Source organism: Pieris napi, chromosome 13 (genome assembly GCF_905475465.1).
Source record: "Pieris napi chromosome 13, ilPieNapi1.2, whole genome shotgun sequence".
Taxonomy (NCBI): Eukaryota; Metazoa; Arthropoda; class Insecta; order Lepidoptera; family Pieridae; genus Pieris; species Pieris napi.
The window spans coordinates 12,145,026-12,169,620 of record NC_062246.1 but is presented as its reverse complement, the minus strand read 5'-3'; the positions used below and the strand labels follow the sequence as shown (position 1 = coordinate 12,169,620).

Genomic DNA, 24,595 nt, shown 5'->3' with positions numbered 1-24,595 from the left:
GCATTTGACCATTAAAGTAATGAACGACTATTAGTATGTCTGTCCAGTAATGTAAAGCGTTAAGTTATTGTCAGTTAAAATAACCGGTAACTTCAAGATTTTTAAATTGTCCTAATCAAAGAATCACGCCGCCAAATCTTGTGATTCCTAATACTTTTCTTAAAGATTTATAGATTATTATTATTAATAAAATATATTTAAAATTAAATACACAACAAACATACCGATAAGTATCTTCATCAGATGCGATAGTGTTCCGTCTCTGCACTTGAGAGATCTGCCCGACTAGGTACCTTGTGGAACCTTCCTTCCATGTGGCCAGGCAGACCAGCTCTTCAACTGGAAATGGCGTTACAAATTAAACTTTTAATGTATAAAATATATTGTACTAAAGGATTTAATATATAAATAACAATACTCCACATCCTTAATGCATTTTATGGATTTTACGTATAGGCTTATGTACGTACGCTGCTTTTTTTTATATAGAACAGTGGGCAAACGTCCTGCCTGTGCATTTCTGGCATTTTAGGAATTGGTACGCTCTTATCTTGAAGGACCCTAAGTCGAATTGGTTCCACATAGTGGTGGTGCGCGATATATGATGATGGTGCTTACCATTACTCTCGGTACCAGGCACATCGGGACATGCCATATATCTCAGAAGCAGTCTTGAATCGTCAGTACACGACTCCGCTCGCGAAGGCGGGTACACGCAGTCGCCGGAACCACTGAAAATACGGAATACCATGATAATTATGAATTTGTTAGTAGTTTAAGATGTAAATTGTAATTATTTGGCATTTTTTTCCAAAGTCATGTTGGTTTGTGTACGCTTCAAAAACTCAAGAAGTTCTGCACCGATGGAATTTAGGCAAAATATATAATACGCATCAAGGATTGTTTTTATCTATTTTTTACTATCTTTTTTTTATTATTTTTTTCCAGAAGTAGGTATTGCAAAATTAAGCTCATATGAAATGTTTTCTTTGTTTTGTTTCTCATTTCTCAACCATTCAATCACAATGTGCCACAGCGAAGCGAGGCAGGGAACAGTTAGGAAAATACATATATAAATGACGAGTTCTGTCGAAAGTCGAAACTTCATCAGAAATAGTTCGACGGAACTTGATTTTAATTAGATTTATGGTTCTTGGTTCATTTACTTTTACATTACACACAAGTACCATTGTTTATGAATGTAACGATAATGTAAGAAATGTAAGTATTCTGTGCATGGCACTTCGTAAGTGTTTATCACGTAATTAAAATAAATTATACACACCTAGGGTTCCAACAGAAGAATCAACGAAAATAAGCTAAAAAATCTCACCGGTTATAAGTGAAAGTGAACGGCGCCGGCCTAAAAGGACAGGGCTGCGGAACTGCGGCTGGATCCTTCCGGAACATGGAGTAGAGAGGAGCATCACCGCTGATTTCGTCACATATTGAGGAGAGCGAGTTTTTTTGACTGCAGTAAGCTGAAATTAAGAAAAACAAGTTTCAGAAGGACGTGGGTTGCTTTTGGCGGATATTCTATCATAGTTATTTATACAGTATTTACAATATTCTTAACCTACATAGTAATAATAATAATTAAAACAAATTTTAAGTTTGGTCTTGGGCCGTGGGGTTCAAGTGCACAGGCGCTAATTAAAGATTTAAGTTGGCACTTGGTAGATAGTACCGATAACCTCAGAGCTGGTGCTTTCTTCGTTCAACGAATAACTATACAGCGAGGAAATACTGCCAGCTTCAAAGGTACAAAACTTGTTATAATTTTCTATAATATATACAATTAATATCTGCGACATATTTTAGTTACAAATACACACATTTATTATATTATATCGATTTACTCATACCGACATTGTATTCGATTAAACTTACTTTCTTTGTACTGCAGAACATATTTGTGCTTTTCGTGTATCACCATACACCTGTAGCAGTCAAAGGTCCTGAAATTGAAAAACAAATATGATATAACAGAACCAAAGTCCTCCTTTTTCGCATTGCGTAATATGTATAAGTGTAAAACTGAAAATTAAAAAAAGCTTGATTTGTGTAAAAATCTTTTGATAAACACAACTTACAGAGAGATTAGTTTTTGTTTTACTTATAAACCAGTGGCGCTACAGATTTCTGTATCTGTTTCATGATCAATCTAATAGACAACTAGGTAATCAGCCTCCTGTGCCTGACAAACGCCGTCGACTTTTTGGGTCTAAGGCAAGCCGGTTTTCTCACGATGTTTTCCTTCACCGTGCGAGCTAATGTTAAACGCGCACATAGAAATAAAGTCCATTGGTGCACAGCCGGGGATCGAACCTACGACCTCAGGGATGAGAGTCGCACGCTAAAGCCACTCCTTTTTTTACTTGTAAAATATAAATATCTAAATTGCTAAATCAATTTAAATTATGATGTGATAAGTCAAAATTGGTTATATTAGGCTTCTATCCCTACCAACCCAATCAATTATTTTGCCGAGATTTGAACACAGGACCACCAGGCGGCATTACACCCTCTACTACTACCCTGTTTGGTAGTTTTCTTCACTATATTGCTATAATTCTGCACTCACCTATCATGCAACAAAAACTTGTCGTAGGACTCAGTCTCTGAACATTCTCCCTTCATCTGTATATGGGTGGAGTTGATATCTATGAGCGACGGTATGCCTGACTGGAACCAGCTGCCGGTCCATTCTGCTGGGAAGGTGCAGCCACCACCTGGAATGAGATAAATCAATAATAAATATGTGTTAATTTCTAGAACGCTATCATGGTGCCAAAATGTCAGGATGAATGTTATTGACATTAATTCTTTTAAAAACACAATCGCTTTTCTAAAGTTAGAGATAAAAAAGTGGGTTACATAAGGCTGCCAACCCATTTGTCTGTGCAGAAAGCAATCAATAAAACGCCATTATCCTATTTTGAGATTTTTATCTATATCTTAATATATATAAATTACGCATCACGTTGTTTGTCCGCTATGGACTCCTAAACTACTGAACCGATTTCAATCAAATTTGCACACCGTATGCATTTAGATCTAACTTAAAAGATAGGATAGCTTACATCTTAATTTATACCCGCAATAGTATTTTATTGCAAATCATTTGTTTATTATTTGACAGTCACAATTCTAACAGATGGCGCTGTGTTGAAAGAAACCAACGTCTCACATAAGCTACCATTTAATGGAATAACCACCAATAAAGCATGGTGTTCTCCTACCGTTTCCCTTGAATAGATTACTACTATGTAATATAACAAAAACCTTAGCCACATTCCAAAGCTTCCAAGCACCTTAGCCAAAATTCTTTCACCATCAGAATACATTTTTCCCGAGTAGTTATATATGTTATATTTAATACCCAAATTTAAAAAAATTAACCAGTTCTGGTAGGCCGTAACATACCACTATATCTATTATATACACATACAATATCACTAGAGAACGGTGTACAATTCTACGGTCAAACAATTTAAATTTAAAATTCTTATTTACAAGTCCGTTCAAAACATGTTTTCGACGTTCATTAGCGTCAAAACAAAATCTAGGGCTTTCTTAACGTTCAGAGCCCTACTTAGGGTTAGGGTTCATATTCCGAACAACTAGGTACGAACAATGGAGTTTTGTTCAAAGGTTTTTGCATTTAAAATCAATGTGTTATGAAAAATATTTTTGTGTGTGATACAAGTCAAAAGATACTCATTCTAACTAAAATACGTAATTATTTTTTTTAAATCAGCTTAGTATATCGGATACATGTACAGCTATTACATATTAATAATATGTTAAAGAGCAGTGTTGGCCTAGTGGCTTCAGCGTGCGACTCTGAGGTCGTAGGTTCGAGCCCCGGCACCAAATGATTTGCGATTTTAAAAGAGTACCGAGAGTTTTTTACGCCGGTTTTTTCTCTCGGCCTACACCCTCTGTCTTCTTTGCCGATGAGTAGGGATGCCTACAAATTCAAATTTAATGACGTGGAATAAGGGATACATGTATCTTATGTTCCATAATAAACATATTTTATTTTTTTTATTTTTATTTTAATGGAATTTCTGTCTATGTGCGCATTTAACATAAGCTCGAACGGTGATGGAAAACATCGTGAGTTTTAAAATTTAAAATATAAATATAAAACGTCTTGTATTATACCCAAAAAGTTGACGGCGTGTGTCAGGCACAGGAGGCTGATCACCTACTTGCCTATAAGATTGATAAATGATCATGAAACAGACACATAAATCTGAGGCCCAGACCTAAAAAGCTTGTAGCGCCACTGATACAGTAACAAAGTTACAAAAAGAGCGAATTTAATAATATTAAATCGCTTTCCACCTTAACCTTTCACCACACGAATACGTAATAAGAGCGATTGTTTTCCGCTCTTTGTTGAACGCCAGGTGGTGCGCGGTTCAGATCCAGACACAAATGAATGTCTGTTTATGCGGTTCATTGAACCACAACTAGGGGTTTTGCGGTTTCTACTTGATAGTATAATAACCCTTTTAACTTTTGATTTCTTCATTTCTCGTATTACTAAGTTTCGTTAGTGCGACAGTGTTTTGTTTTAAATACATTCAAAATTTGCATGTACGTAAAAATATCCCTTATATTTATCGTGTGCAAGTGTCAATAAAGTATTTTTATATATAGTTATACAGTATCTCCTAAATCACGGTAGATTGGTTCCGCGTTATAGGAAACGCGTTGTAAATCTCGCATACTGCGCTTGTACGAACCCATATAACGCGTCATGTACAAATAAATCACGTTTTAATTTTCTCATTAAAGGGCATTTAAATCATTATAAATGCCACAATACAGAAATATATCGTATACGATCCCCGTGTTAAATAAAAGAACCCATGTTATACGACGTACAGAAATCGCGTAATATAGAAATGCGTTATAAGAGTAGCGTGTTATAAGGGGGTTTACCGTAATTAATAATAATTATAAACGAAATTATCTTTGAGGTGTAAGGAAGTCCATACTACTATTAAACTGAGTTATACTCAGGTCATGATGTAGGGACATCACGTGTGTAATCTCGTGGTTTTAATACAGAATTTATACTTTGAAAATCATTCTTTCATTAGAATGGGAAATATTGTCCACTCCAGATGTTTCCTTGCTATCGACTGAAGAAAGAGATGTCTTCGAAAAACTCGAAAGTGATTAGCCAATCTCTCAGTCTTCTCAGGGCAGTGAAGCCGTGAGAAAAGCCGCTGACAAAAGTTAGTTAGTCATATAGTCACGTGAAAAGCATATTTAATCACTTCTGTATTGAACTGACCTATAATATTGGTTTTCATTGCGAGGTAATGAGTTGTTCCCGTCTCTTTCGCACTAAGCATTTTACATAGACGCGAGCGAGACAGCTACAAACAGCAATCTTATATGCAAATATGTATTATATTTCAAAGAGGATAAGATTGAATATTGTATGAAACTGAAAGGTAATTAATTTTCCACGGAACGGACCGTATTGGTAGATAATTGAAATTGAAAAATTTTCATACAAGTCATTTTTCATTAAAAATTTGTTTTGTATCAATCATTCTCGATATTTGAGGCTAAACTGTGAATCGAGGTATTATTAAACACTATTATTATTATTTTCGAGCAGTGTTGGCCTAGTGGCGTTAGCGGTCAACTCTCATACCCTGAGGTCGTAGGTTCGATTCCCAACTGTGCACCAATGGACTTTCTTTCTATGTGCTCGTTTAACATTCGCTCGTACGAAGGAAAACATCGTGAGGACACAAAAAGTCGACGGCATGTGTCTGGCACAGGAGGCTGATCGCCTACTTGCCTATTAGATTAACAAATGACAATTAAACAGATACATGAGGTAGAGACTGTAGGCGCGTTTTTTTTAATGTGGCATCCCCAGTGGGCCTATTCCACAAACAACTTGCTGATGAGGTAATCTTCGAAGATCCCCCTACATGTTCCATAAATAAAATTGCGTCCTCTAACAAATGTTCAGTTTGGACCTCAAATTTTAAAATCTAAGGCCCAGACCTAAAAAGGTTGTAGCGCCAATATTTATTTATTTTTATTATTTTCGAATTTAATATGGTACGGGGCAGACACATTTTTGTATCTTATTGTAATATTTTCCTTCGTGGCATTTATACATGCCATAAAAAATTTATTAACACATATTTAAAAAGAGTTTTTAAATATAGTTTTTACATATACATACAAATATACATTTTCGCTACAAGCATACAAATTAACGAACCGCGCAACCACTTGCCTTAATAGTCCATAAAAAGCTTTCAAATAATGATAGATCCCTATCTAAATGCCGGAAATCGTTAGACACATGTTACAAGCATAATTATCGATTGATATCGCATGAGGCTCTTGTTTTGGAATAGTCTGTTTTATTCAGCAGGCAAAGTCATTCAAAAGATAAGTATGAGCTGGGCCTAGCAGTTGCGTAACTATACCATCTGGGGCCCGTGGCAAATTCTTTTGATGGGGCCCTATCAGTAAAAATCGTCACGTGTATACAGTTTAATTTTAATAAACTTCGAGATTTTCAGCGTACTCCATTGATTACGATTAATTTTGACATAGATAGGTACACCGCTATTTTCCGCCTCCTAAACGCCGAAATCTATATTTAAACAAATATGACTAATAACACTCTTTCTAAAGCAGGATTAAAAACGTACTTGCATCAATTCTAAAGGGATCGTTATGAAAAAACAAAACCGTCTTATATTTTTTAATTTCCGCCCGACTCGCTAAGCCGATTTTGGTAAGCCTTTAATCGGTTCAAATATGGAAAAACATGCGATTTTTCTTCAAATAATGAATACATAATTGTAAAATTCGGCTTTTCATAATCAAATACAACACTGCGTAGTATTAATTCATATTTATAACTCGACGCGATTTTTCTGCGATGTTTCAGCTCAAAACGCCAGGCGTACTTAGCGGTAAATATTATTTTTATACCCGCGGACTTTAAATTTTTTTTTAACCAAGAATTTAATGGCCTTATAAATTATTGACGTTTTTAATAATTCGCTAGAGTATTTTAGTTTTGAAACGAAATTCAATAATTGAATAATAAGAAGAAACTCCTTAAAGCGGACATCCTACACGGGTACCCTGTAACTTGTTACAGCGATTCTGACTTTTTTGTATAATATACAAGTTTCATGTAGTTCTCTTAAAATCCGTAGCGTTGATGTCACCTTAGGGTGCATACACACCACATGGTCTTTTTTCCTTATAATGAATTAATGATATGAATAAATGATTTTTTACTTTTTTGACCTTACCTCTTGATATCAGACGAGCTCAATCTTTAAAAAATCTTCTTTTTGAGTGTTCCTTTTCAGCCTCGTAATTAGCTACTTATATTAATTACGACTCATTAACTCATTAAGATTATTTTATTATACTTTTAGTCTGTATATCTCTAGTGCTCTAGGTTTTTTATTTTTCCATACTAGAGTTGAATGGTTGAAATCGCTTGTTAGCGATAATGCCGCCCGTTGCCTTAATAACTTATGTACTCTATTTTTTATATGTATACGTAAAGAAGTGTAAATAAATAAATACTAAGTACATAGTTATACAAAAAAACTTTTCAGAAACGCTTAGTACAGTTAAAAAAAACATTTTCAAAAGATTACGTGCTCAAACAATTTTTTTTTAAGTCCCTATACACTCTGGGAAAGATACATTTCTCTCTGGCAACTGTTCCATCGATTTCCTTTAGACAAGCAAATCAGTCTAGACTGACTGATTTTACAGCAATACAATAGCTGACTGATTATAATGTTAAATTAAAATTTCGTGTACCCTCTAGATAACATCTTTTCAGAGGTAGCTTAGCTTTCACCAACACGAGCAAGGTAAAATCACACTTAAAATCAATTTTCCTTTAGTTTGTACAATTTTTGAATTTCATATTAAAAATTAAATTGCGTGTTGTTCCCACGAAAATGTAAGTGCGTGCTCCTATTTCACCATGCCTACTGCTGATGGAGGACAAATCTTTGTTTTTAATTTATTTTATTATTATTTATTACTTAAGATGTCATGTGGAACATGGTGTAATGGTTGCAGCTCCTTACAAACGTTGTGTAAAACAAAAAACTTGGCGATTAAAAAGGGTGGCGGAGAGTTTATTGCCAGTTCTTCTCTTCCGTTTTATTGAGATTGAGAAGTGGCAGTAAATGTAAAATTAGCATTTAATGTATATTTCTTTTTTGACGTTCATAAGTGTACATTGGTTTACCTATATATGAATAAATGATTTTTGACGTTGACTTGACTTGATATCTAGTATTTTATTTTTCTTATGTACCAATGTATATGGATCTCTGTTAAAGTTTCTTCTGTTTCGTTACACTCTGCATTGTGTCGTCTCAGACGCACTTGACTTAATAATTTAATGTGTACGACAATTGTATTTGACAAGTTCAATTACATAATGCGATCCCACGTCGACCACTGTCAACATAATATTCACAGGTTCCTAAATATAACTGACGGATAACGAATAGTATAATACAACAAATTTATATTTCCTACGAAATACAAATCCTTTTTGTAATTTTAAGTACCCCAAACCAATTTCCGACTCTATTCAAATTATAAAATAAATCGCCATTTAAGGGTCGATTTACAAACAAACATATAAAACCAGATCTAGTTAATATATTGGAAATTGTCTCGTGGTAACACCTGTGGTTACCTGTCGTGTACTGCGAATTAAAACTTTGATACTTTATTATTTCATTTAGATAGTTTAACTGCCCCTCGTAGAGAGAAAATATATAAACACGCAATTGTCTATCAAAGTAGATTGTTCTAAAAATAACGAAAGAGAAGACAAAAAATAGATTAGTTTATATGTCTTGATTGACAATTAAAGTTTTAAGAAACATCTGGGGGAGGTAAACGGGCAGGAGGTTATTCTGACGTTAAGTGATACCGCCGCCCATGGACACTCAATGCCAGAGAATATATGTAGTTGATAATTTTGTTAATAAGTATTTGCTAATTCAGCCGACGGGCAACGCAGATTAAGAAGGTAACATTCATGAAATTTTGTTTATCATGTTAGCGTTAAAAATCTCAGGCTATCTCATACTAAAAGCGTATTAAGTATTTCCAATATTAATTATTTAGATATTAATCTAAAGTAAACAGTTATTGGTCCTATCTTCTGTGATGGGTAAACCTTGCTATGCCATTAATATGGGTATTGCTCACCCGGTCTCTGAATAGCAGAGATTCTAGTGTGGCCATTTCCATCTCGGATTAAAAAAAAACTGATTCTTGTGACGGCAAAACTTGTCAGAAATATTTTTTATTAATAAAATAGAAGGAGCAATGTAATTTCTTTGAAAACAAAAGCGAAAAGCTCAAAGTAACGCTTCTTTCTTTTTAGTTTTACTTCTCGGCTCAAAACTTTCCAATCGAAGTGTAGTCCGGCGCCCAGGTGCGTTATTAAGACGTTTTTCTTGTCATTGTCTGAGAATAGGGCTGTTCTTTAGCGATATAAATTTATCGACAGGATTTGTGGCTCCGTTTTAATCTTAGAGTTGGTACAGGTGTTTCTAACGGATGCTTTCTGGTACAGTTAGCCCTAAAGTGATATACTGTTAAAAATAAAACATTTTTTAAAATTGTAGTTCAATGTAGAAAAATGTATACAATTATTTTCTATTAGGTACATTATGTGAGTAAAGTTTATTAAGAATTAAATTGTATATTTATATACCTAAATATACTATTTATTTAAAACTACTACTGCTATACGTATCAATAATAAATAAATATATGAACTGTTTCATGAAAAATAGTCAATTTCCAATTCAATCTTTTATATTCAAGGCATATAAGGTATATCGATATTTTTATCGATAACTAGCACAGCACTATACGCGTATCTATCAAACTATGACAGTTATTGTTTTTACCGCACGTAAAGAGATTTTGCTTGAACACAAAATGAATTTTAAACAAAGAGGCTTACTGCCTGAGTTATTTACCTTTTTCTTTACAAATAATTTTAATATTATGGTTGTAGTATAAACTTGATATAATATATCTTATATGTGTGTGAGCTTCTTCACGAGAAACTTCATGTTAAGTTTAGCACTATGTTTGCTTTTGGAAGCAGTTTATAATGAACATACTATTTTACTATGTTCAAAGGGAAGACCAAAAGATGAATATAATACATGATGATGATAATACAAGCATAAAAAACTGAAATAACGCCTTACATATCTTTTTAATTTCACGAGAATCTCGTGGGACAAAAACAAGAGAATACTCTATGGACACAGACTAATGTTGGTAATACACTCAAAAAAAGTAAAAAAATTCAAAATTAGAAGCATATTTGACACCTTTTGGCGCTGCGCCAATTTCTTATCTGTACTCGTAAACTCTAAAATCCAAGATGGCGGTCCTATCTGGCCTTCGTGAAATACGGCGGGATAAATTCAGTATGCCTTTGTCGGAGCCTTTCAAATGTTTTTATTAGCTTTTGTCCGCGACTCCATACAACTTTTAACACTATTTGGAACCTCAAACTGAATTCATTTTTCTATAAAGATGCATCATTACATAAAAGGAACCATTTTACCAGATTATATACGCAAACTTTATGAATTGGTGGCTTCTTATAAGGAAATTTTTCACCCATAGCACGCACTTAGTAATATAATAGAAATGATACATTTTTGTTTGAAAGATTTGATTTATACAATACACTAGTATAGTAATACAATAGTATGGAACTCATAGGATTGTTTATAAAATATATGTTCAGATAAATATAACATTTTAAGTATTAGGATTAAGTTTATAATTTTTTATTACTTTTCTTATAGTCTCATCTCTCGTTGGAAAAAGTTGACATAACACTCAGCTCACATTTCAGCTCGGCTAGAATTGGCGTTTTCGCCCGACTAAGCGCAAGGGCGTCTCCTGCGAGACTCGGACCTCAACTTGGGCCAACGACCAGGTAAATCGCCTGAAGGGCAGTATGGAAGCTTACGAAAATTTAATCTGATTTTGATTAAACGCGCTTTTAATTTATCAGTCTTCTAGATAGGCGATCGAACTGTATACCTGACGAAATTACTTCGAGAGTCCCCCATATCATTCATGAGGTTTAAAAATAAGTTATTATCATAAATATTACGTCATATAAAAATATCATCAGCATACAATTTAGTTTAAAGTATCGTTCAAATATATATTTACATTTTTTAAAAGAGCCTTAGAGAAGACCACTTCAGTACTTAAAGTCTGGGAGCTACATTATTTTAGGGTTCCGTCACATTTTTACAAGAAAAAACGTGAAATCAATCACATTGTTAAAAATTCATAGATCTCTCTATCTAATGATGATAAATTTACTGTTGCGAGCAGGGCCTAGTAGTTTCTACGTGCGACTCTTCTCTGAGGTCGTAGGCTGTGGACCAACGGACTTTCTTTCGAAGAAAAATATCGTGAGGAAACCGGTATGCCTTAGACCTAAAGTCGGCGGTGTGTGTCAGAGACAGTAGGCTGATCGCTTACTTGCCTATAAGATTGACAAATGACAATTAAACAGATACAGAAATGTAAGGCCCAGACCTAAACGGTTGTAGCGCACAACTCGCAGAACACATAAAAAATCACCATTTCGGGTTGATATTCTCCTAAATTATTCAGAAAAAATGTGAGGAGTTCGAAAACTAGTAGATATATCTAATTCATGTTCTATTTAGATCAAATGACATTTATCATTGTGGAGAGTGCTTTCATCGCAGAACGAATAAGTATCGCAATACAGCGAGAAAATGCCTGCATTAAAGGTACACTGGCACAAGGACCAAACTTTTTAAATTTGTTTTAATTTTCTATTTATCAATTTATTATTATTATTATTTCCATTAAGAACATTGTAAATACATATTTGAGCGTTGGGAATAAATATCAATTAAATGAAAACAGATGGCAACCTCCGACTCGCTCTTCGCCACTTATTCATGTCTGCGAGAGCAATCGTGGTTTCAAGGATGATGTAAGTAGCTAACTGGTATGCTCGGTTGCTATATTAAACTTGTAGATGATCGTAAGTTCAAAAGTACTATTAAAACAATCTTAATTTCTTGCTATTTTCAAAATCTAAATCAGTTGACTGTTTTAATTTGAGTTGATCTCTCTCTTTCTCTTTCAGTATAAACACAAAAAGTGACGAAAACAATGTAATAAGACTGATTAAATATAAAAAAAAAATTTAAGCAATTTTCTTAGGTAAGCAATTTTTTTCTAATATAACTAAAACCATCCATTCTCGTAAATATTTGTAGCTAAAATCATTTTGTTTTTTTAAATAATCACTTAAATCAATTAATTAGCTAACAAAGAAATAATTTTTGTAACAAAGTATACGTTGACTTAGTTGCTAGATATTTATCGACAAATTCTAAACCAAAACACAGATTAATGTTTCCACACTGACCACTCAACAACCCTCGAATATTCGATCAAGCAAATTAGTTTTGGTGCGAACTGTCACTTGTCATCTGTCAGCGTCAAGTTGTCATTCGACCGAGTTGTTTACTCTGTGACGATGGGTAGATAACGAATTTGATTTTGTTTTATGGGTTTATGGGCTTCTGTTTAATTCAATCTGAATGATTTTGCAATTTTTAACGTATCTTTAAACATAAAACATTTCTATAATATATAAAGCTTCCGGCTACCAATTAAGGTTTTATTTTATATAGTATTCCAAGCTATAAAATAATATAAAGTATAAGTTATGCCGGTTTTTTCCGGATTAGATGAAGCTCACATAGAAAAAGAAAAACAATTGGCACTGGTCGAGATTCGGACCAACGACGATGTCAAGAGGCCCACGCTACCAATAGGTTAACATAAATTGTTCTATTCATGGGATGGTGAAATCAAGTTATTATTTATATAAATAACGAAGACATGGGCATAAGCTAGTACAATATAAGTTGTTGAGAATTTCAACAAACAAAACACCGAGGGCAATGATATTTCAACATCATTAATTAATTTAAGAGCATTATACATTTTCATTATCATAATATTACGTCTGTACGCTTGGAGCATTTAGGCGTGTTAACTAACGAAGCGTTTTCTTAAAACGCAAGTGTATTAGATTTCTTTAATTTAGAAGGAAAATAAATCGAACTGTGGAATCGATTCTCGGTGGGTTTCTTCCCTGAGAGATACGATTTCCACTAATCAAAGTACTTCTCCCTCAAAGGCCGGCAACGCACTCCCTAAAAATGGGTGTCACTATTATATAAAAAAAGCACTCTTCTTTTCTGAAGGTGTCGCCGCATAACTTTCTCCACACTCTCCTGTCTTCGGTAGGGCTCTACACCAGATGGTATGACCTGTAAGGGCCTTTACGTGATCGGTACAACGAGTAGGGAATCGGTCTCGAGGTCACGTGCCCTCCACAACATAAGTAGGAATAGACTAATATATATAATATTTTAATTAACCGCTCGTATACAGACAGCCTAAGAAATATTGCGTGTTTTCGTCATTACGGTCTCGTCTAATCCCTCATTGTTTTACATTTTTACCGACGATAATAATTTATCATTAAAATTAATTGTTTTCGACTTTTCACCTCGAATTATAATTCTTAATTTATGGTTCATTTGTAAAACTTTTTTTCCCGAAGTCAACTTTGTATATACTTTTTTTTTTTTTTTTTTTTTTTTTTAATATAAATTTCCCACTATCCCCGACTCTTGTGGTGCGGGACCTTATTTTGTACATATATTTTGTAGAAACATATACATACATATATACATTAAGAGATTTCCTAATATACATATATATCCATATATAAAAATACACATATTTCCATTTTATATTCATGGGCCAGTGGGGGCCCGTCTCACCTCTGCTACGCTCTTGTTGCAGCGAGTGACACATCTCACTACCTTACTGCAGAAATCTTCCAGTTGCGATCTGAAGTTTTTTAATATATCCGGTAAATGCTCGGTTGTTACCTTTGTATTGATTTGTTGCTCGAGATCGCACCTGGAGGCTCCGAATACAGGACATTCTACAATGAGATGTATCACTGTCTGACTCGTTTGTGAGTCGCACGTACACGACGGATCTGACTTCAAGCCAAATCTGTGCAGGTATTCAGCAAACGCCCCATGTCCTGTTAAGATCTGCATCATTTGTGGGCTAGGTCTTTTTTGTCTAATAATTTTGTACCCGTCTATAACACTACTTATAAAGAATTTTGTTGTTTTAGCGGTATGGGTATCTTTGTACCGTTTGTCCCACTCCGATATCGTTTTCTGTCTAACCTCTTTCCTGATGTAAGAAAGCGGTATCTTTACGTAATCCACTTTTGTCCCCAATGTTTCCGCCGTCTCCTTTGCTAAGGCGTCCGCTCTCTCATTTCCCGGTATACCGATGTGGGCCTTAATCCAATGAAGGTCTATGTTGATGCCTTTTTCTCGGCTTGTTCTTAGCTTATGACGAATTTCAACTACCTGAGGATTTAGAGAGCGTTCGCCCGTGACGGCTACCAGGGACGCGCGTGAGTCACTATAAATTGCGGCATGTTTTTTGTTTTTGATGACATCATCGACTGCACTGCGGATGGCTATTAATTCAGCTTGGTATACAGTACAATGTCGTGATAGCTTGATTTTTAGATTTTCCGTTTCGCTTCCATTTTCCCATTTAGACCAAGCCGCGCCCACTCCGAGGTTAGTCTTGCTACCATCGGTATACATTTTTAGGATTTCTTCGTTATCCAGCCGTTCGTGGTTATCAACGATGTTAAAATGTAGGCCTGTTTGTTTTGCAGGGTGTGGTAGATCCTTAAATGATGACCTTCGTTCTATCTTAAGATCCTCTAATCCACTCGGAGATAAACCCCTTCTGGCTTCATACATAGTAGCTTCCTCTTGTACTCTTAAATCCAGAGGCAGTGTGCCTGAGAGTAGTATGGAGGCGTTCAGTGAAACCGTCCGGTAGGACCTACATATTTTCTGGGCAAAGCCTCGTTGTAGCTTGCCCAGTGTTTTGCGTACATAAAGCTTTTTCACAGATGGTGCCCAGGCCGCAGCAGCATAAGTAATAATAGGTTCTATTACAGTGTGATATATACTTGCGATAATATCCGAATTTAGTCCCCAGTTAATTCTGGCTGCTTTAGATAGCTGTTTGTAAATTTTGATTGCCTTATTACAAACGTTTTTTATATGGCCGTTAAATGTAAGTTTTTGATCTATTTCAAGTCCCAATACTTTAATTTGTTTATCGATGCTGATTGGTTCTGAGTTCATGGTAAGGCGTGGGGTATAAAACTTATGTTTGCGCGTTACCACCATGGCTTTGGTCTTGTGAGGCGCAAATTTAAGTTTGTTTCGGGCACCCCACTCGTGTACGAAGGCAAGGACACGGTTGGCTTTCAATTGAATCTCCTGCCCACTGTTCCCTTCAAATATTATCAGTACGTCATCCGCGAATGCCTGCATATATTCCGTTCTATGTGCCAACTCCTTAAGAAGAGGGTCAATTAACAGGTTCCATATGGTAGGGCCTCCGATAGAGCCTTGGACGCACCCTTTTGTTGTTCCCTTGCTTATCTCTTCTCCAGCATATCTTAGTGTCACCTTCCTATTTTCTAAATAACTATCCATAACTCTTCTGAGGTTTACCGGACAGCCTTCTTCTGCCAGTCGAATTTTTATTTTGGGCCACCACGTGCTGTCAAAGGCGCCCTCTATATCGAGTGAGACGAGAGTAAGTATTTTCTTTTGTTCCAGTTTTTTGCGTATATATTTCACTGTAGTATAGAGAGCGTCCTCGGTGCTTTTCTGAGGCATAAATCCGTATTGGTGCTTGCTGGTTTTCGGTATAAGGTGCCACTTAAGTCTGCTGACAAACATTTTTTCATAAATTTTTCCCAATATAGGCAGTAGACCGATCGGTCTATACGACTTTGGGTCACCGTAGTCTACTTTGGCTGGCTTTCTCAGTACTATGGTTACTGCTTCTTTCCATTTGTTTGGAAAGTAACCTGCTTCGAGACACTTGTTTATCACAGCTAAGAATATATCTGGACTTGCATTAATTGCATGCCAGCAGATATCTGCTGTAAGACCATCATTTCCCGGAGCTTTCTTCGGATTGAAACTGCAAGCGGCGGTGTTTAGCTCCTCCAACGTAAACGGTGGATCGTGGGTTTCATTATGTTCCACTTTGTTTACCCTACTTGCTGTTTCTCTGACTCGCCTGTGTTCTTCAGTATCATTTTCCTGATCATCGTCCGGAAAGAAGGTTTTGACAAGTAATTCCGCGGATTCTTTGGGACTCTTGTATTCACCGTCCTTGAGTAATAGTTGATCTTCGTATCTTTTGGATGTTCTAGTGATGACTCTGTATATTCCTTGCCACATATTTTCTTTGTCTTGTTTGCTACAGAAGTTTTTCCAACTGTTTGTTTGCGCCTCCCTAGCTTGGGTTTCGTATTTTTCTTTCGCGTCTAGATAGTCTCGTATTACTTTTTCTTTTGTATATACTTCTAAACCTTGTTTTTTTTATTTACAACAAACGAGGAGGAGGCTCACCTGATAAGTGATACCACCGCCCATGGACACTCACATTGCCAGAAGGCTCGCAAGTGCTGGTCTTAAAGGTTACAGGCTGATGGACTGTTGTGCGTAAAGTCCTGGCTAACTAAGCCAGCCTACCTCCTTCCAGAAGCACAGAAGTCTCCTGTGCACTTCGCAGGCTTCACGGAGCGACCTCACTGTTCCGAGGGTTTCTGTACGTTGGTTAACCAACGCCATTCGAGGACTACGAGGGTGACTGAATTGTGTCGGCCTTTAAAGAATTGGTACGCTCATTTCTTGAAGGAACCTAAGTCATATTGGTCCGGAATACTTCAGCTGGTTCCAGCTGGTGCGCGGCAAAAGCTGCCTTGTTATAATGCCTCATAGTAGTGGAGGATGGATACTCATTATATCATCCGAAATTATACTAAAACCGGCGTCGTACTGTACATGATGTAGATGCTGTTACATTATTACTTTCTATACATATATATAGAAAAGCGTTAAACGGACGACCTGGTGAGGGTGGAGGGAAGGCATATGGCCAGCAGTTGGCGTCTTCTTTTAAGGCTTCCGTTTATAACTCAAATATTTTATTACGGGGGTAATTCCTATATCAACACTGCTAGAGTCTAGGTGGTACCAAGGCGATACAAAACATCTTACACTAATTACTGATTATTTATTGAATTAACCACTAAGTCACAGACACTCATAATATTAGTACAGAGAAAAGGAAAACAATTTGAAACCATAGATAATAGCTGAAGCAAACAGCGCAGGAAACGGATGTGACCGAAATCGCGCGAATCGACGGCCCTCGATCGAAAACGATTTGTCAATAGTGATTATACTACGCGACGCTTGCCTTGATACTTTTGCAGTTATTGTAAAATTACATACCGCAGATCTATACCCGTGGTGGAAATGCGTTTACCCACACCAAAATATCTGCTATTCAGAGACTGAGTGAGCAATACCCACAAAACCAACTGGAGTAGGTTCCTACAAAGGCGTGTTACAGAGGCTCCGGGGTCGCTTTCGCATTTTACCGGATCTCAATGGCATAACTGTTACACATATCGCCTACTATGCTGTGGAATACTACTGTGAACATGATATCATAATGATAATAAGTAAAAACAAAACGATTTTTTATTCAAGTTTAACTGTTTTCTATACTAAATTAGGTTTTTGGCTAACTTACTTTAATCTGCGTTTTATAACTACCAAATTAAATATCAGCCACTTTAAGAAAAGAGCGTTCCAATTCCTAAAACATCGGCAACGCAATTGCGAGCCGTCTGGCAATGTGAGTGTATATGGGGCCCATTTGGCCCCTCTTACATAAAAAATAATTAGCTTACGACATTACGAAGTATGACTTGCGGCTTAATTCATTTTATTAAGTTATAAAAATATATTTATAGTTGTATTACTACTTGCCAATGTGAGTAAATCGTATTAATTTCCATTTGGGTGAGTACTATCCTTACCTGAAACAAAAGGAATATTATAAGAAACTATTACAAAAGTTGCAAGGTGTGGTCGTTTATCATAAAGAAACAATGGTAAAATATAATGGCAATAAGAATGTCATAAATTTGGAAAAAAGTTCTATCAAATTCTGACATTGACAGTGACAGATACATAGTGTAAAAATGTTTTTAACTTTCTCTAATTATTCAGTATCTTAATCTTATTGCATAAACTAAAATATAAAAATGAATCAATGTAATTCAAGTATCAAACCTATTTTACCGCACTACACATCGACAAGTTTTGATCGTCGCTCGGCTCGTTAAGTGATTGCCTCTTATAGACGGACGGACAAACGACTTTTATATTTATACCAACTTTTCTGAAATAGGTTTCTGACTGTTTTGACTTGTTAACGACCGATCTCAATATGCTACCTTCAACTAAAAGTAAAAATTGTTATAATTGCTGGTTTTGAATTTTTACAGAAACAACAATTTGTTTCGCGGCATTGATCTGTCAACGGGTTTATATTATCTATAACTACCCCCACAACTAATTTATATAATAACTAAATAAAATAATGGTGAAAAAGAAACATATTATAAATATAGCTATTGTAGTTATGTTAAATATTTAGTATGGCTAGTGCATATGTCTAACTTTAACCATTTTTTATTGTATCAAATTAGGTTAGGTTAGTTGTATAGTTATAAATATAGACTTTAGCAAGTGCAAATAATATGAGGAAATAACGAACATTGAATTGTAATTTTATATAAAAAAAGAAGCAACCAAATATAAAGATAAGATATTATATAATTTATATTTAATATAATGTAGAGCAATAGATAGAGCAATGTTGGCCTAGTGTCTTCAGCGTGCGACTCTCATTACTGAGGTCGAACATTCGCTCGAACGGTGACAACATCGTGAGGAAACCAGCCTGCCTTAGACCCAGAAGTCGACGGCGTGTGTCATGCACAGGAGGCGAATCACCTACAATTAACACCGTCACTGATAATTTGAACAGAAACCTGGTGTCGCAGTTGCAGATGAGGCAAAGAAAGCCGGAAAGACTTTGAGCGAGGTAAATTTGTAATCGTTGGCGATGAACAGAACATTAAAACAACTGATCGACACTTACATATGAGCTGACTAAAATCACCGTCATTTTTCACCAAGCACTAAAGGCGTGATTTCTATAGCGAATATTATGACTCAACCCTTGTATTCGAAACAGACCCTGAACACAATAATAGCCTCCATTACATCTAGATGTGTTTTATTTGAAGCCTAACTGCCCACTGGGTACTGGGGCAGACATTATAACAAAAATGTTGAATGTATCAAACTAGGTTGGTCGGTCTATAGAAATATTATATATAGACCATGTCTTTTTCAAATGTTCACTATTTGTAAAAACGCTGGCTGTAAATCTCAGACAACACCTGTGGTGGGTTCCATCCCTCGTGAATAGGTCGTATTAACAAAACCACAGAAGCTAAATCAGGTTTTTAACTAAATCCTAAACTATTTGTATCTACGGTCGAATTTTGTACTAAAATCAGTCTCGCAACAAATCTATTTTATATTCTATATGCAAAACCTATTAAGTATGAATTAATCCCTCAGAATACCTACATTTATAATAATGATGTTATGAAATAAAATATTTTATCTATGTTTAAATAATGATACTTAACCGTAATTTCACGCTATCCAAGTACTTATTATTAAAAAAGGTTTTATATAATTAAAAACAAACAAATAAGGGTTGTCTTGTTCCATAGAGTGGACACGGTCCTTCCATTTGCCGCAGCGAAGTATGCCCCCGTGGGATTTGAACCCTGGTACTGTAATGGGGTACCTCATATCTATACTATTTCCTTTGTTCGGATTTCACACATTTTTAAGGGTTGATACGACTTTTAGATGTATTACGACGCTTTCAAGAATACTTGTTTGTACTTTATAACAAATTTTAATATTAACGTTATTTCTAATACAGCCCTCGATTAACTTACGTTTTAATTTAACTTAAAAATATCTAATATTTAAAACTCTCGTGTCACAAGATTCGTTCCTATGCGCCTCCGAAACGGCTGGACCGATTCTTATGATTTTTTTAATGCATATTCAGTAAGTCTGGGAATCGGCTACTATCTATCTTTCACATCCCAAAGTGATAAGGGGTGTCTACCCAAAAAAATAAAAATTTATGATACAGCATACAAGAATACATACAACCCTTAATTTTCACCCCTCTTTGATCAACCCCTATTTTTATTATTGTAGATAGTTATTTTTATTGAACTAAAAAAATGTTTCCTAGAAATAATATACACGGCAAAACAAACGTTTGACGGGTCAGCTAGTATATCGCACGCTAGTATATAGCACATATCAATAAATTGAACGACGACAGAACCAGGTATATTAATTAATGTTAATTGTAAAATCGACCTCGGTTCGATTCCCGGCGGGCATATATTTATCGCTACACGCCAACGGGAAGGGACACTGACGAATTTTTGTCATTAACGCCGACAAGTGTAAGGGACGAAATAAATATTGAAATAAAATTGTCTATTTATTTTCTGTAATAAAAATTTTCTTTTTACGTAAATCATACAAACGTGTCAAACCGTTTTTACGTACCTTTTAAAACGTACCTTGTTCTTTAAAATAAAGAAATTGTTATCTTTCTTTCTATTTTATTGATTATTGTTATTCTGTGTGTTTTGTTAGTATGTAATAAATTTTGACTATGTTTACTTTGACGTTTGAAATTTCTGACAACGCTGAATATTTAATTCTAGTTTGAGATAATATATATAAAGACTAAATTACCTAGAAATAGGCTTCTTCACAATTATTTATTCCCTAGGTACAATGTAGGTACGCCCAGAATTGCGCTTACAATGTATCTGTATGTTGTTACCTGGCATCCGGCAGTGCTCCATTGCCTAGGCCTGTGGGTGCCTGATGGTTACGTTAGGCGGCGACCCTCAGCGAAAACTAACCTCTCGAAAAGGGCAAACATGACACAATGTATGGAAATTAATGAACTGTATAGATTCACAGTCGTTTTTAATTGTCCGTTCAGTGAACTGACAAAAGGTCTGCGTCATTTCAGTTCCTATACTGTGAAAAATAAGTAATTATTCCTTTTTTAAATATTTTAATCTATTACTGTTTAATGTTGTGTTGTTTTCTGTGTATGTATTGTTTTGTATGTGATATAAATGTAAATAGGTGCCGCATTGGAGTAATCTGTAATGGTAGCCGTAGCTTAAATAAATAAAATAAACCATTAGCGCTACAACCTTTTTAGGTCTGGGCCTTAGATTTCTGTACCATGATCATCTGTCAAACTAATAGGCAAGTAGGTGATAAGCCTCCTGTACCTAACACACGACGTAGACTTTTCGGGTCACATAGAAAGTCCATTGGTGCATAGCCGGGGAACGAACCTACGACGTACGGGATGAGAGTCACACGCTGAAGCCACTAGGCCAACACAGCCAGCTTTTTATATTAAACATTAAAAAAAATTATTATGCAATGAATAAGTATTTTATTATTGGTGTCATGACACTACCAGTTAAGCGTTCTCTTAGTTACAGAAAAACTTAACTGGCAAGCTTACTTATTAAGTAATTTTTCTTTTATTTACATAAAATTACGATTTACAAACAGGTACTCCTAGTAAAACGATAATCTTCAGTCTCGCGTCGCTTTAAAAGACACTTTTCCAATCTTTAATCGTCAACGACATCTCATGGCGATAACATGTTTCTGATAGCTCAAATTAACAACCTTAATATTTTAATTAAAACGCTAACGATTCTCAAATTTTAATTAACGTAACACAAATCCTCATTACTGCGCTTACAATTATATCGATTTTGACTTAACATTGATGCTGTTTACTTAAATATATATTTTAAACAATCATTAATTTATTTACGCATTTTGTACAAGAATTGAATAATGATATTGTCAATAAACTTAATGGAACAATAAAATTGTGCCATCTCTTTCAGGCAACCCCAATTACGATTTTCTCCGCTGCCTCCGAGGTTATAACACACAGTCACTCTTTCAAAGCAAGAAACTTCCAGCTCTTCCTGTCCTGTGCCACCTCCTGTCAACTGCTGGCTTTCAGATGCATTAGGTCCTCCTTCACTCTGTCTACGAGGTATAATCAGCAGGTTAGGTATAATCGATTGTAACTAAGTCTTGTATTAAGTTTTTTTTTTCCTTTCATCTCTTCAACGATTCTTACGTTGGATTATGATTTAACAAACGCGTGTATCATATCGCGTGTCAACGCATATTGGAACAACAGTCGTGTTCAGTCGGGTTTCAAACGCACGACCTCAAAGTTGAACATTGAATTAAAAAAGATAATATCAGCAATTTTACACTTTGAAGTGGATTACTTATTTATTGGAAACCTTCTTTGACATTAGCGTAAGCTTCTATAAATACAATACTGTATAAATACTTATAATCATCATGGCCCTCTGGTGTCAAGAGATCCGACGCGCGTTAAACAGAGACGTGAAACACAAAGAGACCTCAACTTTGACGAGGGGTAATACATAAGGAATTCTTAATTTTAAATGTAAGAATATGTTATTATTGCAATAATCGATTTCTAGGTAACTAATTTTTAAAGACAAAAGATTAATAGTTGTCTCATCTGTAGGTCTGCCGTTGACTAGGTAGACCCTAAGACGCTATGGTGAATGAAAATAAATGGCAATGGGTAGGAGTTTCATCTCATACTTGTTGATAGTTGATCATAAGTAAGAAAAGGATTTGCAGGTAAAATGAAAGGGCACTAGCTCCCACACTAAGATTCCCTGTGTCGAGGGCAGCTAGTCTTTCCTATTTGACATAATAATTTCTACATAACACTTACATTTTATAATTAAACTACTACACAATAAAAATACTTTCCGTTTCAGCAAAGTACAGGTTTAGAAGATGAAATTGTTATTGAACGTATAAAGTCTTGAATCGGTAGTGAAAATTTAGTATTTTAGAATGTGGTTAAAGATGAGAGTAATACCAGCTCACGAGTACGCCCTTTAGGAAATTACATCGCTCTTATCCTTAGATTCAAATCATGGATTATTGACACAATGAAAGATATTTTCATATAGAATAACAGAAAGAAGAATTCTTAATTCTTTACAATAACATACGCTTCAAAACACAATAATGCTATCCATTATTTTTTAACTTCACAATTGCTGTATAAAGTTCATAACAATAGCAAGTTTGAAGTTAAGTATAAGTCTGACAATGAGGCGATGACACATTCGCAACTTTCAAGTAAGCTTTTTTACTTATAGTAGGAAAGTGGAGTTAGGTTTCAACTTTTCAACTAGCTGGTGCTTGCGACTTACTATGAATTTTTGTCATCACTGTATATAAAGCAGTGTTGGCATAGTAACTTTAGCGCGCGACTCTTATCTCTGAGGTCGTAGATTCGATACCCGTCTGTGGACAAATGGATCTTTCTATGTGCGCATTTAATATTCGCTCAAACGGTGAAAGAAAACATCGTGAGCAAACCGGCTTGCCTTAGACCCAAAAAGTCGCTATTAGATTGACAAATGATCATGAAACATACAGAAATCTGAGGCCCAGACCTAAACAGGTTGTTGCTTATTATTTTAATTCAGAATGGCTCCCACTGTAGACTGCATTGGTCACAATAGACAGTACTTTGAAAAGGGAATTATAAATTATTTTTTTCTTCTCGTAGTAATAGTTTGTATGAGTAAACCCGCAAGCTTAGTATTAAGATTGTTTAGAAGGAAAACTTGCTGAGAGGTTTTCCGTGTAAGTGAAAAATATAATGTTGCCATACATGTATTGATTTCACCTGACGTGATCGGCACTTTTATTTTCACTTGTTTCTGCTTGCGGTCTCACATAAGGATCAAAATATAGAAAAGATATCACTATTAGATACTTGTTTTCTATAGACAATTTCGATATCTAAAGTACTATATTTTTTAGAGAAATATTGTATTTATTAAATTTATTACTTTGTAGGAAGAAGGAGGGTAGTACTTTTACGTGGTGTTAGAAAGTACCCTCATTTTTAAAACAATTCAGAAGTATGAAATGAGTAGATCGAAGGTTGAATGTTTTTTAGGGGCAAGGGGCAAAGGAGCAAACGGGTTACCTAGTTAAGGCTTGCATATGATTTATATTTATACTTAAAATATTCCTTCGTCAATAACCTGATTCAAGCATCACAGGACTTAGGTCTGACTTAAATGCACTAATAAATATAATTCAGGTCTTCCCAAAGGAAGGTCTAGCTCAAAGTTCTCTACACGAGTTGGTAATTACTTACTACACTGCCGGACACTTAACCAAGAACGCAAAACTATTTAATTTCTCCAACTTTATAAGTACGAAAACATGAAAAAGTGGGCTGTTTATTTTTT

General features: G+C 35.3%; 1 protein-coding gene across 1 annotated transcript in view; it reads right to left on the bottom strand.

Moving 5' to 3' along the window:
- LOC125055053 overlaps positions 1–24,595 on the bottom strand; it is a 124,377-nt gene that overhangs the window by 6,240 nt on the left and 93,542 nt on the right. The window contains exons 3-7 of the mRNA XM_047657259.1: positions 2,585–2,732; positions 1,891–1,958; positions 1,334–1,481; positions 619–731; positions 225–339 (exon numbers count right to left, since the gene is read on the bottom strand). Of these exons, the coding sequence (XP_047513215.1) occupies positions 225–339; positions 619–731; positions 1,334–1,481; positions 1,891–1,958; positions 2,585–2,732 (592 nt within the window). The remainder of the gene's footprint in view (positions 1–224; positions 340–618; positions 732–1,333; positions 1,482–1,890; positions 1,959–2,584; positions 2,733–24,595) is intronic.